The sequence below is a fragment of the Malus sylvestris genome, chromosome 15 (genome assembly GCF_916048215.2).
Source record: "Malus sylvestris chromosome 15, drMalSylv7.2, whole genome shotgun sequence".
Lineage (NCBI taxonomy): Eukaryota > Viridiplantae > Streptophyta > Magnoliopsida > Rosales > Rosaceae > Malus > Malus sylvestris.
Window position 1 is genome coordinate 34241090 of NC_062274.1, and position 15792 is coordinate 34256881.

At 38.6% G+C, this 15792-nt stretch overlaps 2 protein-coding genes across 2 annotated transcripts; one reads left to right on the plus strand and one right to left on the minus strand.

Annotated features, from left to right (window-relative positions):
• Nucleotides 1-7865: 7865 nt before the first annotated feature.
• Nucleotides 7866-9966, minus strand: LOC126604251 (uncharacterized). Its single transcript, XM_050271428.1, has 4 exons — nucleotides 9718-9966; nucleotides 9357-9461; nucleotides 9158-9243; nucleotides 7866-8224 (listed from the first exon to the last, which is right to left on the minus strand). The coding sequence occupies exons 1-4, from the start codon at nucleotides 9871-9873 to the stop codon at nucleotides 8131-8133; spliced, it is 441 nt and encodes a 146-aa protein (XP_050127385.1). The 5' UTR covers nucleotides 9874-9966; the 3' UTR covers nucleotides 7866-8130.
• A 141-nt stretch (nucleotides 9967-10107) lies between these two features.
• On the plus strand, nucleotides 10108-14570 carry LOC126604249 (uncharacterized). The gene is made up of 4 exons (XM_050271426.1): nucleotides 10108-10473; nucleotides 10586-10646; nucleotides 10726-10870; nucleotides 14182-14570. Exons 1-4 carry the CDS (start codon nucleotides 10260-10262, stop codon nucleotides 14431-14433), a joined length of 672 nt encoding a protein of 223 aa, XP_050127383.1. The 5' UTR covers nucleotides 10108-10259; the 3' UTR covers nucleotides 14434-14570.
• Nucleotides 14571-15792: the final 1222 nt, after the last annotated feature.

The following is a 15792-nucleotide window of genomic DNA, read 5'->3' on the forward strand; positions in this document are numbered from 1 at the left end:
TATCTATTTGGTGAAGTAGTTGGTTGCCCTGATCATCATGCCTTTGCCCCTAATAGTCTGGCTGGTGATTAGCTGGGAATCGAAATGAATTGAAAGCTTTTTAACCACCAAGTCTTTTGTCATTTGAAGGCCTGCTAGTGGGGCTTCGTACTCTGCTTCGTTGTTAGATGCTTTGAAGCTTAGAGCGATCGCCTGCCCGAGCATTGAACCGTCTGGGATGGCAATAACCACGGCTGTTCACGAGCCTTTGTAGTTGGATGCGCCGTCGACATGCAAATGCCAGAAATCTCCATTGAGGGAGCCTGTGTGGCTAAAGTGTGTTCGGCTGCCTTCGGGGCGTCGTTAGACTTCTCTGTTGCCTTGTCAAGGCTAGGCTTGAAGGTGCGGTAATGAGTCGTGGAGCTGGGGCCATGTTACATGTAGTAGGAGATGCTCAACTTCTGGTATTAGGCCACTCTAGAGCTGAATAATGGAGCAAGGGTCGGCTAGGGCCGTGTGACGCGCAACAGGAGGTGGTGCTCGACTGCCAGTACATGTTGTTCTTACGTAGAATCTTCTGGGACGACGAGGATAAAACTTGCTTCTGAGTGTTGCTTCTAATGTTGGTATGCCCTTGACGTGTCTTTTAGGTCAAGTTTTTACGTTCGTAAAAAAACTTTGCATCTGCCAGGGTCTACGCCTTTATCGTCGCGGGTTTGGATTCAGCATAATAATACGTCATGATGATGACTGTGTGCGTTTGAAGGTAAAACTTAAGCTTTTGGGTTACAACAACTATCGCCAAAGTTAGCTTTTGAATTTTTAATAGCATCGAGGAAAGCTTTTGAACTGTAGAATACAGGTAATCGGGCCCCCAACTCTTCTCGCATAATGGTAGAGCTTATTGCTACTTTAGATACCATCAAACATGCGAATAAGTCATCCGCTACTTCTAGGGAGGTGATGTCGGGTACTTCTTCAAGTCCTTGAATGTGCATTGGCGAGTCTTGTCCCAAAGTGCATGCTTCTCTGCCAAAGCAAAAGAATCTGCCAGAGTTAGATGTTTTTTTATGATCAATTTTTCGAATAGCGAGTGGTCTACTAGAAGGCTTTTTTGGAAAGCTACTTTAGTTATCAAGTCGTTGCATCTGACTATCCTTGCCTTCTCTGCTTTGAATCTCCTCACATAATCACGAAGTGACTCCTTTGGGTTCTTCTTGATGTTAAACAAATGGTCGGAATTCTTTTTGATCGAGCGATATGATGAATATTCTTTGGTGAAAACCAAAGAAAGTTCGTAGAAATTCCGGATGGATTGTGGCAGCAGGGTGTAGAAACAATCTTGCGCCTTGCCTTGTAAAGTGGTGGCAAATATCTTGCACATGAGATCATCGTTGTTTCGATAAAGGATCATTGCACTTCGGTAGTGCTTTAAGTGTCTCTCCGGGTCTTCATCCCCTTTGAAAGATGTGAAATGTGGCATCTTGAACTCGTGTGAAGGCTCTGACTGCTCGATCTCGTCCGTGAAGGGTAACCTGCTTATGTTGGTCATGTTCCGTCTAGTGCCTTGTCGGTGACCTCGTTGCGCTGGAAATCGTCCAATCACTTGGTCAAGAGTCTCTTTACTTCTTCATGAATTTGCCTTTGTTGAGGTAGCCGAGCTCTCAGCTGTCTTCAGCCATGACTTGCTAGTCTAGGCTGTTCTTCCATGTATTTGACTCGTCTATGCCGCAGATGCAGTGCATGTGGTACGTTCCTAGCAGGCGAGCGAGTTATTCGCAGGCTGCTGGTTGAACTTAAGCTGGATTGAGTGACTGCTTCTCTCCGTCCGTCGTTCTGCCTACTCCGATGTGAGGTGGAAGATGTTCCTTGTGAGCTTAGCTACGAATGAACACTTTGCCCAGAAGGTTGCTTATGTTGACTATCGGAGTGTGACCCCAACCGTGAATGTATGCTCATCCGTGGGCCTAGTCGAGAGTGCACGCTCCTCCGCACGCTAAGACGGGAGTATACGCTATCTTAGAGGCCCAATCAGAAGTGTACACTGCCCGAACGCTCGACTCGTGACTGGTCGAGTGGCTGCTTGCCGGGACGCTGTTGGAAAGGTTCGTCTGCCCTTGTCTTACTTTGGGATACCTCGTCTCGGGCACCTTGGATCCCGGTGCGTTGCAAAAGCTGATTCACCAAGGTTGTTTGTTGTGCAAGGGCACTCGTCAACTCTATGACTTGTCGAGACAAGTGTTGTTCACCATTTGGATTAGAAGAGCTTAGAAGGAATGCGCCGCCTTGGGCAGGGGAAGGGTGGTAAACTTCGAGCGTGAGATTTGAGTTGGGAAATGTCAATCCGCGAAAAAATATGGTGAGAATGCCCCTGGCTCGATGGTAGGTTCAGATGGTCGAGATAGTCTTGGGCCGACTTGGGCTGCTTGGAAAGCCACGGGAGTAGGTTGGGCTATGAGAGTGGGTTGCTCGACGGGAGCAGGCTGGGCCACGGGAGTAGGCTGGGTCACGAGAGCAGGCTGCTCAGCAGGAGCAGGCTGCTCGGTATGTGATGCATGCGAATACGAGGCTTGGGCCCATGCAAACTTGGATGGCACAGCTTGGGCCATGGTGGAACCTCGTAGTGGTTGTAGCATTCCGCCTATGACCACATTTAGTCTCGTGGATCGTCGCAGTCCCATTTCTAGAGTATTAGAATTTTCCCTTGTGGAATTTTCTAAATTTCTAGCCATTATATTTTTCTTATACATTTTATCAAAGAACCTTTGCAAATAAAAAATTCTAATAATAAGAACGTATGAAAAATATTCTAATGGACTAGAAAATAAAGAAAAACCTTTTTTATGCGAGAGTCTTCTACGAGTGTGGATTTCTGCTCTCAATGAAAGCACCAATTTGTGGATGCAAATTTCTTCCTCCTTGATTTTGGACAATTTTGCACCTACAAAACAATTAACACCTTAGGTTAAGGCCAAGAGCCTCGTGCGCCCACGATGAATAGGGGGCTTTGGCTGAAGAACCTTTGATGCCAAAGTTAGAATTTAGAGAGAAAGAGTGTTTAGAGAAATTTGGGATTTTTGTCAAAGTGTTGGAATGGCTTTTTGGTGAAAATGGGAGACTATATATAGGGATAGGAGGTGGCCGGCCTAGCTAGGGTTTTTAGGTTTAATTTAGGTTTAATTAGCCAATTTATTATGATTAATTGGCTAATTAAACATAAAATGAATGTTTTGGTGGTTTATGGGATTAATTGGCTAGTTAATTAGGGTAATTAAAAAGGGAAAATGGTGGAAAAGGTGGAGAATAAGATGGATTATTTTTTTTATGGGATTGGCCGGACCCTAGCATAATTTTGGGATGATTTGTTTGCCAATTAGGGGATTAATTAGGCAATTAATCTCTTAATTGGTTAATTATTATGGTTTTAAAAAAGGGTTTTAGGAAATATGAAATAAGTATATTTATTTAGCTAATTGATTAGCTAAATAATGAAATAGGAAATATATGAATAAATTAGATTTTAAGTTGATACCTATTTTGGGCACTTTTGACTTGGTTGAGGGATAATTGACTGCTGCTTGCGCATAGGAATCCCGGTATGCCCTAAGGGTAGTTTTGTGTTCTTTTGTCAAAAATCCACGTGTCGCCTTGTGATTATTTTTGGCTCCACAATGCTTTTTTCCTATCTTTTCTTTTGCCCTTGCTCTTGCCTGCAAGACAAGGCAAAAGAGAGCAATCAGTCGATACCTGAAATCAAACTTTTGGTATGGCACTGATTGCCTAGAACCTTGCATTACTCTCGAGTATTCATCTTCAATTGTTGTTAGAGCTGAGTATCAAATCACCAATGACTCAGAACATTTGGTACGAAGTTGGCTCTTTACACTGAAACTACCAAGCATAGATGAGTCACCGTGAAGTGATGTTTTGAATGATCATTCAAAGGCAAAGGTTGCGCACCACTCTGTATGCAGGAGGCTGAAGATAAAGGATCAACGATGAACCCACAGAAGTTCAAAGGGAGAAAATTAGTAGATGACTAAGTGAATGGAAGACCAAAGTTCAATGATGGGAATCCTAATCGCAGCTCAGCAAACTCTACCTGAAGATATAACAACCAAGGACAAGAACGACTTCAACTGTCATTCTGTCTCATCAGTTTATATCATTCACATGATGTACAAAAAAGTAATCCACATTTTGAAAATTACTAATTAATTACGAGTTACAAAGATGCCACATCGGTTGAAGTCTCAATGAGATAATCCGTAGAATTAGCACTACTAAACTGTTGCATGCCCGAAGCATGATAGTCGCCGCATGGATTTAAGTCCTAAAAGGATAATCTATAGACATGGCAATATTACTGTGTACTGTGTCTCCTGCTTAAAGCATGATAGATGTATAGGTTCCGATGATCAAACTCTCCAGAAGTGGAGATTAAAAATTCAAGCTCTATAACGCTTTAGAGGAGGTTATGATCCAAAATCTCCAAACAATTCATCTAATAAGAGATGAATGTCCTGGAAGAGATAATGTAAAGCCCCTGAAAAGGCAAGGATATCCAAAGTATTGAAATGTTTATAAAATATCCATATGTATGTACATGAGAATTGTGGATCACGAATTGATGATAACCAATATTAATTTGGGTCTTATAGTAGCTACTAAATTCATCAACGAGTTGTGTTGATATTGAGTCACGTTCCTTTGTTTGTCAATGAAAAAAAAATTATTGGCTAAAATGGAGAGAGGCAATTCCATTACAATTTAGTAAGAACATGGAGAAACAGACCTATAGTACAAAACGCCAAATGATGTTGAACCCAAAAGGACACATGTGGCCATTTATAATACAATGAAATACACTCACATGATATAACACAAGGTTACTAATTGAAACCTAAAATTATGATACTCTTGTAAACAAGTTCATATGAATGGAGAAATATATATGAAGGGTTGTGAGATGCCCACAACATATCTCCATAAGTAATTTCCTCAAGTATACATAGAAGCAAATTGCTCTATATATATTCCAAAGGAGAATGTGTCATCAAGTGTAGAAAATTCCTGAATGATGTAAATTGCTTGAAGAAAGCCTTGGAAAGGTAAAGCACAAATTATGTACTCTATACCAGTGGATGGTATGAATTGCCTTAGTGAGTACTTTCATTTTAATATTGTTGCAACATAATAAATTTCTTGCAAGAGTTGACATTAGATTGAAACTCCCGAAGAATGTAGAAAAATTATGAAGTGTTGAAAGAAATATTGTCTCGAGCTGCAGACAGTGTTTAAAATATCAATATCGGTGGAAATATCAATATGCAAATTTGCGGAAATATTGATGGATATATCCGATATCAATATCGATATAGGTTGCCTTAGATAGAAATGATGGACATTTGCTAAAAAACATGGAAATCTGAAATTATTGTTTAGGGAATATTATATGAAGGCACAACACACGTATGAATCAAGAATTAATGATTAGATACTGTGTAAAAAATAAGTATGTGACATGTGAGAAGGAAAACTTCTTCCTAATGACAAATAATAAAATAAAACATTTCACTAGAACAAATAAAATGCACATCACCAATGTTTAAAATATTGGTAGAAATATTAATATGCAAATTTGCAGAAATATCAATAGAAATTATCAAATATCAATATCAATATCAATTGCGGGAATATCATATGAAGGCACAACACACGTATGATCAAGAATTAATAATTAGATACTGTGTTAAAAATAAGTATGTGACATTGAGAAGGAAAACTTCTATCTAATGACAAATTATAAAATAAAACATTTCACTAGAACGAATAAATTGCACATTACTTAATTGAAACTTGCATCATGAAAGCAACACAAGTTTTATTAAATTAAACTAATACCATATAGAATGCATAAGTTCATAGAGTTAAAACTGATAGTCAATTTTCATCTTTCATTTTGATTAAGTCTTCCTGCATAGTACTTTCAAATTGCACAATCTTCAAATATATGATAGATTGAAAATTGAATTAAATAGAAAAAAGAAAGGAAGAAGGAAACGTAGAAAAGCAAACGAAGAAGAAAACTTGACCACTAGTTTGCAAATTTTTTTGCCAAAAATTATGCAAGGATACATAAAATATAGAGGAAATTGACTGATTTTCGAAAGTATCAAGGGCTATGGGTGAAATGTACACTTCACCCTCCTTTCCATATCGTTCCCTGAATATTTGGATATTTCCGTGGAGATATCGAGCATATACATGATATTGCAAACACTGGTTGCAGATCAAACAATATACCAAAACAAATTATTGTCCACCGAAAGGTTCATGGTATTAACAAGCATGTGGTTTGAAGATCATGAGTTGAACATTCAAATGGTTAATTAATTTTTAGGTACTAAGAAAGATTATTCATCCTCGTGAGGGAAATTATGAATTGATATTTGGTCCAGAAGTATCATATCATAGAGAAGTATGTGCTTTACTGTATTTAGCAAAATACATTGAATTAGATGTTACATTTCCTATGAAGCACAATACCAACATATGGGTATTAGAATGAAGTAAAGTTTATCTATTGATATCTCCAAGAAATTACAGACATGTGCTTGTTCTATTCCAATGAACTCATTAATAGCCATGGCCTTATTGTGCAAACAAAATTTGAATATCTCTCTTGTATGTATAAAGATCGCTCACAGAAAGAATTAAGTAATGGAAATTGGAGAAACACGTTCAAAGCTAATATGGTGCACAACCTCACCAACTATCTGCCAAAGTTTTCACTTTAGAAGCTCAAGAATTGCACCAACACACATTGGTATGATGAGAAGTTAGTTAATCTAAGCTTATTCTAATCAGGGGGAGATATCACCAAGGTGAGCGTCTAAGAGTATGCTACATGAGCAAAGTATTTTTGTTTCCTTTAAAACCATCCATTCATCTCATGAGATATTGGACAAATTTTAAAAACAGTCAATTAAATACTTGTGGTCATCCAAGAGAGAGTGTTATAAAAGTGGATGACCCACATGAAGAAATATGCATCATCTACCATTTTATGTCAGTCAACAAATGTTGAAGGTTTGGTACCTACTTTCACATCTCTTAGCCTTAACAGAGAAGATATAGTTTTCCTATATAAAGACCTACAACTCACAAATATGCAAACATAATAGAGAAGCAAGCATGTTATCACTTGTTTCCATTATTTTGTAATTTCAATTTGATAATGAGAGAGACTGATGCTATTGCTTCGAGGATGTAAACACACTTGCTGAACCTCGTAAATATTATGTCTCACTTATTTTATTCCACTGTATACATATCCTCAATTTCACAACAATTCTATGATTTTCAACATATTTTCTCAACCCCTAGGCCTTAGGGGTGCGTTTGTTGCACCAGACTGTCTCGAACTAGACTAGCTACAGGGACTAAGCTGGACTGGCTTAGACTAGACTAAGCTGGACTAACTTAGTGAAGCGTTTGGTGCAGTGTCGGACTACGAAGCAGGATAATGAAATCAGTACTGTTCACCAGATTTGTGTTTGCTTAGACTAGGACTACATTATTGTTCTATTTTAATAGCTCCAATACATGTGCCCAACAAATTTTTGCCACTGTGTAATAGAGTAATGCTACAAATCTCATGATATGGGTTAATTGGAGCATATTTTGCCATGTATATTATGAATCTTAAAAAAAGAGACAATTGTTTTGTTTCTAGCACCTGCTAATAGAAATGGGACATACTATTTATAAATAGTTGAGTTTAATCTGCAAATGTAGCTTGGTTTAAACTTTATCACCCAAAAGAAGAAAAAAAAATAGTGCCCAATACATGCAACTTCAACAAATGCAAGTACATAAGAAGATACTTGTGACAAGTCAATCTTTGCCATTGATTGACTCTTAAAACATCATTCCCTAAACTTTCATCCAGGATATTTTACAAAATGCCAGTTAACTATAGTATAACATTCCAAAGTAGATCTCCATAATTTACAAAATCCTAGTTAACATTAGCCAAAATACTTCATAGTGCAAAGCTAAGTTATAAGTCATAACCTAAGATTGTACAATTAATAAAATACATCCATGTCAAAAGGCACCACATAATATATTCATCCGCTTGCTTTGTCACTTAAAAGCCTTTGGACAAACACTTTCTTGAGTTCCGATTTGATTGCCCTGAACACTCCCACATTGTGTATGCGCATGATTGTGCTTAATCCTACATTGCAGAGATCATCATCATTATTTATCATTGCCAAAACACATTTTTAATCTTTTTCAACCAAAGGTCAATAAGGTGTATCTATTATCTACGTGTCTTCTACAAAAACTTTACAATTTCACACACACACACACACATAGAGTACACACATAGACACACACACACACACAAAGCGCGCGCGCGCACACACACAGAGCACACGCGCCCACACACACACACACAGAGTACACACATAAACTTTGCAGCATTAAGAAATACAACGACACTGCCCTGATGTGCACTTGATCCACGTTCAGGGTTGTCCATATTGAATATATTGTCAAACATTGCACCCAGAGCACATCCTAATATCATACACATCAGACAAGACATAAAAATAATACAAAGACATACTTCTTATCACATTATAAGTAGAAATCACGAAACTCTTCCATCCTTACTGCAGCCACAACAAGAAGTAAACCAAGTCATGCAATATGCCATATGTTCTTATCTCTATTTACTTTAAATTATTGAAGGGGCTACTAGTACGTTTTTATTCAACGAATCTGAAGAAATATCACACTGTGAACTTAAAGTAAACAACAGTAACTAAACTACTTAACGCAGCACCCATATACTCCTATGAATTGCAAGCCACAGTAACAAGTATAACCCAAGTCATGTAATACGACAATGCCATACTTTAAGACAATGTTCTTATTTCTATCAACTTTAAATCATTCAAATGCTAGTTGCGTTTCTATTCCACAAAATTGACGAAAATCATGTTGTGAAACTTACTAAAACCATACCAACAGAATCAAAACTACAGGACACAACAACTGGTTCTGTAGACAGGATATAACAAAACCACATACTTCAACCAATTGCAATCAATATATGAATCTATATCATATATTCTCGATAAAGTTGGAGTTCCAATTCTACCTTCCCACAATGCCATCCCCGGATACGTCTAACAACTGATATATGAATTCTTCAATGTCATCTTTCGTTCCCTTCTCATAAATCCCCTGAAAACCCACAAAAAGGGAAGCAAAATAAAGTAAATGTGCATATGATAAAACTCAAAAATACGAAACAAATAGCGCAAAATTCACAAGATTTTCAAGGAAAAAAAAATTACTTTGGCAATAACTAAGTCTTCAAAGGTGAGCTTTCTGTTTTTGCTTTGCTGGGTAACTAAGTCGAACATCCTATCTCCGAGAGCTCCCTTTAGTCCGAAATAAGTCTGCAAAAACAGAATGTGGGTAGGACTTGCAATTTTGACAACTTTGGCATTCTAAATTCCCAAGTTCCATCTCATCTTATGAAAACCCCAAATTCTAATCTCAATTTCACCTAAATATCAAAACCCTAATTTGTTCAAGTGCAGAGGTCTATGATTGAAAATTTCTCAAACCCAAAACAACAAAATCAAATAAAGCTCAGTAAAATCACGATCTGCAACACAAATCGACGAAATAAATCGAAGATTCGAAGTTTACCAGACAACTCGAGGCAGATGAGGGCGAGCAGATGCAGATGAGGGAAGACGCAGAGATGAGGGTGAGGAGGACGACGATGAGGGAGCACGACAAGGATGACGATGAGGGAGCACGCATAGATGAGGACAATGAGGGAAGACAAAGAAAATCTCTCATGGTTTTCTCTGGCTTACGAGTCCGCCCAAAATTGGGGATCCTCGTTAAGAACGGCTAAGGAGGCGTATAATCCGAGCGAGTCCGTGCTAAGCCCATTAAACCTAATCCTGGTGCAGACCAAACAAAGGATTATAGTATAGTCCAGTCCAGTCCAGTCCTCCCTAATCCGGTTAAACAAACGGGCCCTGGTAGTCCTTTCCTGGATGTAGTCAAGAAGTCAATAACGAAGCCAATCTACCAATCTGAGTCCCAATCCAACACACGAAGCAGTTGAACAACTCGTTAACCAAGCAAGTCTCAAGTTCCCTCTTCTCCCCCTCAAAACTTTTCATTTCACATCTCACTGCCTTCGCTGTTCTAGGTGTTGGGCGTTGTTGTTTCCAACAATGTCAGCAGCTATCTCAAGCTCCCTTTTTTCTCTCGCTCCTGCTCAGTCACTCACCCAACCCAGAAACCTAAGAATCCTTCACTCTCCCACCTCTCTTGCTCTTCCAATTTCTCCTTCTCTTTGTCTCAAATCCAATCGCCACCCCAATCTCTTCGCATGTTGTTCTCTAAATGTACAAGACAGCACAGCCCAAGACACACCCATTGAAAAGCGTAACGTCTTTCTCCTTTTTTTTATTTTATTTTTTATTTTTTTGTCAATTTCATAATTTTCTGGGTTTGAATATGGATTTGTTTCTGAAGAAATTGATATGGGTCTTCACAGAATACCCAGCATTTCCTACGGTAATGGATATTAATCAGATACGTGAAATCTTGCCCCACAGGTAAGTGTTGATTTTTGTTTCCTTAGAGTGTTTGATGTTTTTAATGTTGTTTTTGAGGTTGTTGTGGGTTGTGTTACAGGTTCCCTTTTCTTCTAGTGGATAGAGTGATTGAGTACAATCCTGGGGTTTCAGCTGTTGCTATTAAGAATGTGACCATAAATGATAACTTTTTCCCTGGCCACTTCCCAGAAAGGCCTATTATGCCTGGAGTTCTCATGATTGAGGTACTACTTATTCGCATGCTCTCCTATGTTTTTTTGTCTACAATACATATTCCGCTTAATTATAGTATACTCGCAGATAAAACCGGCAAGAGTTAAAAAAATGCATAGTAGAATCCGTTCCTTTGAGAAAATTAATGTCGGGCTGAGTTATAACTATTGCCTCTTGTTCTTTGTCCCAAATTTGTAAACGGCGAATGGGCAATGCATTTGACATGACTCATGGCTGTTGGTTGGCTTCTTTGGATATCTGTAATAATTTCATGAATTGGTTATTTCATCATTGTGTCGGTTTGGTGTCTAACTTCTAGAATGGTCCAGCAATGCAAACTTCAGCGTTTATCCTATGAGAAAATATTTTATGCTTATAAGGGATTTGCTCTTGCATCAACATAGGTGTGAGATGAAATTTTCTAAATGGTTAATGCATGTGCTTTTGAGAAATGTGGGTGCATAAGAAAGGTTTGTGTTGAATGAGTTACCAAGGCAGAAGGGCGCAGGGACACATGTTTCTCGATCATCCATGGGATGCATGTTGAGACTGAGTTTATCTAAAATTGAAATTGATGTTAACACTCTTGCAAAGGAGTCTATAGGGGAAAGCATTGATTATTTAGTGGTTCACTGTCCAGTAGCTTTATATTGATGAGGAAGGATTTCTAAGTAGACGGGGGTCTGTATGGTTATAGCATGAAATGTTGGCAGTTATCTGGTTTAATTTTATGGCACTGCTGTTGAGCTAGCAAGTCAATAAAGTAGTGTTTCAATTTACCAGTTTTGTTAGAGTTTTATTTTCTCTGTGAAAAAGAAAAAAATAAGATCATGCAAGAGTGCCCATATGACAAAGAAAGTTGTAAAGCATAGTGTATTGTTTCTTACATTATTAATAAACAAAGTTTAACAAAGCATATGAACTTCCTGGTGGGTTGGGTTAGGGGATATGGGTACTATGTTGAGAAAGGGCTATTAAGCTAGAATGCAAATGGTCGAAAATGTACCAAGACGTGATTTATAAAATTCATCTGCAAATTCACTTGCCTTATGTTTTCTGAAGTCCATAAATTGGTCATCTGTGTATGGTTTCATATGTGGACGGATATATGTAACCAAACTCTGTTTGGTGGGCAGCAGAGTTCTTTGCAAAACAAGATTTGTGTTGTTGAGCTAGACATGTGTATGTTGTTGAGCCATTCCATGTTGATTTATTCTTCTCGTGGTTGTTAAAATATTGGGTTGGTCTTAACTCTCAAGCTCATATTTCTGCATCTAAAAGAATCCCAGATCTTTTGTGTTGAAGTGTGGAATTTATTAGAAATAGTTGTGTATGTGCATAGAAGACATTTTATGATTGCTATGGACACTTCAGAGTAAAATTTGATTTGTTTCTGAAGTGAAATTTTTGTAGCAGCATATTCATCGAATTTCATGAAGCTTTTCAAGATCTTTGTTCAAGACACTATTCTGAAAATCTCCGCCTAGCGCCGCCTAGGCCCAGCCTAGGCGCTAGGCGACTGGCTATCTCCCCAATTAATGTCTAGGCGTTTGAAAATTAAGAAAAGGCACCTAGGCCGCTAGGTTGCGACTCACTTAGATAGAAAATTGTAAGAGATTTGTTGAATACTTAAATGAACACACATTATATGCTTGTTCCTCGTGTTTTTTTCCTTTTGTTCCAATACTTCATAATATATATGTCATTCTATTTTGTAGTTTATGATGAAATTTTATATATTTTAAGTACAAGCAAATACTTATTAAAATGAAATGTAATAGATTTACTTAAATTCGTCTTGTCCTTTTAGGCGCGCGCCTAGCCTCCTAGGCGCTAGGCCCCAGCCCGCCGTTCAACTAGCGCCTAGCGTCTTTTAGAACTTTGGTTCAAGATGGAGCTTTTTTCACTTTTGTGCCTTTTTCCTAGTTACTGAAATAGTCTCCTGGATTTTGTATCAAGAGATATTTTAGTCCATTAGAGTGATATATTTGGCTAGTTGCAAGTTGGAAGACTCATTTATGTGATAGATAAGGCCAAATTAGAGATTCAGCTTCTCTAACCCAGAGTTTGGTTTGAGTACAATATAGCCTTCGATGTAACAATTTTCCCAAGGAACAACTCTCGGATTGATCACTTAATACACTAGGAAATGGCTTTTCAGACCCCTTAAGGAAGTCAATGGGTCCAACTTCTACATGATTTAATTCGTTATATTAATACACTCTTTGATGGATTCAATTTTGGGTGCCATGGGATGCGACTAGGTTTTTTTTTTTTTTGAAGGGGGGGAATGGGGGAGAGGGGGGGGGGGGGTGGGGGTCGTGGTGGTTGGGTCCGTGTGTTGGTGTTTGGTTTGGGATACTCTAACTCCGTCTTCTATGACGAGAAAAAGATGAGGGAAAAAAAGTATCTCCATTGTGTATGCTCTCTTTCATATGGTATTGGTTCTTTTTCTAAGGCATTTTGTGTTTAATCTGTCTGTTCCAGTACATTTGTGGTGATAAAATGTTTTTTATTTCAAGCAGTTTTGAACTGCTCATGGCGCATGCTGATCAAATCAAAATCAACCGTCAGTTCAGTTTTCAACTAACTTTGCTACTTGTTCCTTTCTGTTGTAGTGAAAAAAAATCTACTAAACTTCCAGTATATTGGGCTTAGTGAAGATGCATTTTAAGCTTTTAGTCCAACTTCCTGTATAATCATGATAATCCATAGCGAAAGTGAAATCCATATATAGGCGACTAATGAAGAGGATATATAAGCTTACCTGCTGCAACAGGTAGAAGTTTTATGTTTTAAGTGCTAGGATCAGTCCCATCGGATGGTATGCGGATTTCCAGTAATGCAGTAGAAGATAGAACACAATGAACGTAACACAATAGAAATTTACTAACTATTTCTCATATGACACAAAGTCAGTAACAGCGTTGCTGAACCATGAAAACTGAAATTAATAATAGTATCGCTCTGATTCCTTAGTACATATGCAAGTAACCATTTGGCTTATAAAATCAAAAGAATCTTCTCTTTAGCTCGGGTCTCCATGATTCGGTTGGTCTCATTGAAAGTTTGTTTTGTTTTAGCTATATTCTAGAGCTGAAATATGTTTATACAAGGTTCAGAGTTGATAAAATTATCTTCATTGAATTGGTAATTATGAAAGCTTACACTAATGCATCGTGACAGTAGATTTCTGCTCTAATCACCTTAGAATACTAGCTCTAGGAATATCTTTCATCTGTATTCCCTTTCGCCACAAACTTATATTGATTATAGTGCATGAAATTTGCTAAGTTTTAACGGAAGCTTTTTCTTGGCGCAGGCAATGGCTCAGGTGGGAGGCATTGTTATGCTGCAACCTGAAGTTGGAGGATCTCGTGACAATTTCTTCTTTGCAGGAATTGATAAAGTGAGGTTTAGAAAGCCTGTAATTGCAGGAGACACATTGGTGATGAGAATGACTCTAGTTAAGTTTCAAAAACGGTTTGGAATAGCAAAGATGGAGGGTAAGGCATATGTCGGAGGTGACTTGGTCTGCGAGGGCGAATTCTTGATGGCAAGTGGGAGTGTTTAATGATGCAGAGTATGTCCTATTCTAGCTTGTTTGCGTTTTTCTAGTCTTCAAGCCCCTTAATACCGTGATGTTGAGTATTTGCTTGTCATTTTTCGTCTTTCCGTGTCAATAAGAGATTTGCTTAAATTTTTGCTGAACCCAGTTGATCTTGGTCATCTGATCTTGGCCTACTCTGGCTTTTTGGTTTCCAAAATCCCGTCAGTTTTTTCCCCCAAAGAAAATATGTATATGATTTAAGCTGTTGATGAAAAGGCAGAATCGAAAGGAATGGCCAGAAAAATACTATATCTGAAGACGCGCACTTGCTTATGAAAACATTTACAATGTTGAGAAATATTGGTAGACTGTAAAATGTAAAGATAGAATGATGAACAAAGTGAATGTTTACTTTAATCCTAAAATTTGGACTGTAAGATTGTGCCTTAAAAAAAATAGTAGCTAAAAAGTAATAAGCAGAGTGAAGACCATGATTTTTAAATCGTGTTCATTGACCGTTTGATATTAATTCGACAGTGGAGGAGAAATAAAATGACCAATGTTTAGGCTTTTTGATGAAAAAGTTATTTAAAGATTATTACAAGCGATGTGTTACTCTAAGCTCCACTAATGGAATGGGGGACAGAGGGTTGAACATAAGAGCAAGTCCACCGGGGGTGGGATAGGCCGGCACCCAGTGGGAAAAATAGGCTGAGACTCAGCCAATCCACTCCAGCCCGTGGAATCAACTGGCACCCAGCCCAAGCCAGTCCACAGGCCACTCTAAAATCGACAGACCTTGGGACCGGCTCAAGTGACGCTAGCTGACGCCAGCGTGGTGTCGGAGGCAAGGCGAAGACCAACTTCCCCACCCCCACTGAGCTCCATCTCGACGTCGTGGAGTCCTCCTCCCCGCCGTCTCCGCGCCCGCTCGACCTCACTCTCAGAACCCCCCTCTTGTCCATTGGTGGCAGCTACTTCATCGCTGCGAGTGGCTTCCGCCCGCTTCCCGCTTCCCGTCCCGTGATCTTCTTCAATGCCTTCGCACGGGCCGACAGCGCCGCCGCCCTCCAGCACGCCCGCGAAACTTGCAGGTTCAACCCCCCCCCGGCGAAAGATCCCCCTTTTTTCTTTCCAGTCCAAGTCTTTTCCTTTTTTATGTAAGAAACAAAACCCCTGCCCAGCTTTATAATAATTATTTTATAATAAAAAATAATTATTTTTATTATTTTATAATAAAAATTAATAATATTTTAATAAAATTGATTAGGCTATTTTTTGTTAGGGGTGGATATGCATTGGTCTATTACTGTTCATTAGAGTCTATTAATGTTAACTGAAGTGGATAAATGGGCTGGATGCTGGCACAAAGTCTTTAGGAGT

Excerpts from the sequence above, each read along its gene's own strand:
- LOC126604251 (XM_050271428.1), bottom strand. The coding sequence starts at position 9,873 with ATGAGAGATTTTCTTTGTCTTCCCTCATTGTCCTCATCTATGCGTGCT. Across the intron at positions 9,462-9,717 it reads CATCTGCCTCGAGTTGTCTG|ACTTATTTCGGACTAAAGGG; the intron begins GTAAACTTCGAA and ends CTGTTTTTGCAG. Across the intron at positions 8,225-9,157 it reads GGGGATGGCATTGTGGGAAG|GATTAAGCACAATCATGCGC; the intron begins GTAGAATTGGAA and ends TCTGCAATGTAG.
- LOC126604249 (XM_050271426.1), top strand. The coding sequence starts at position 10,260 with ATGTCAGCAGCTATCTCAAGCTCCCTTTTTTCTCTCGCTCCTGCTCAG. Across the intron at positions 10,647-10,725 it reads CGTGAAATCTTGCCCCACAG|GTTCCCTTTTCTTCTAGTGG; the intron begins GTAAGTGTTGAT and ends GTTGTGTTACAG. Across the intron at positions 10,871-14,181 it reads CTGGAGTTCTCATGATTGAG|GCAATGGCTCAGGTGGGAGG; the intron begins GTACTACTTATT and ends TTCTTGGCGCAG.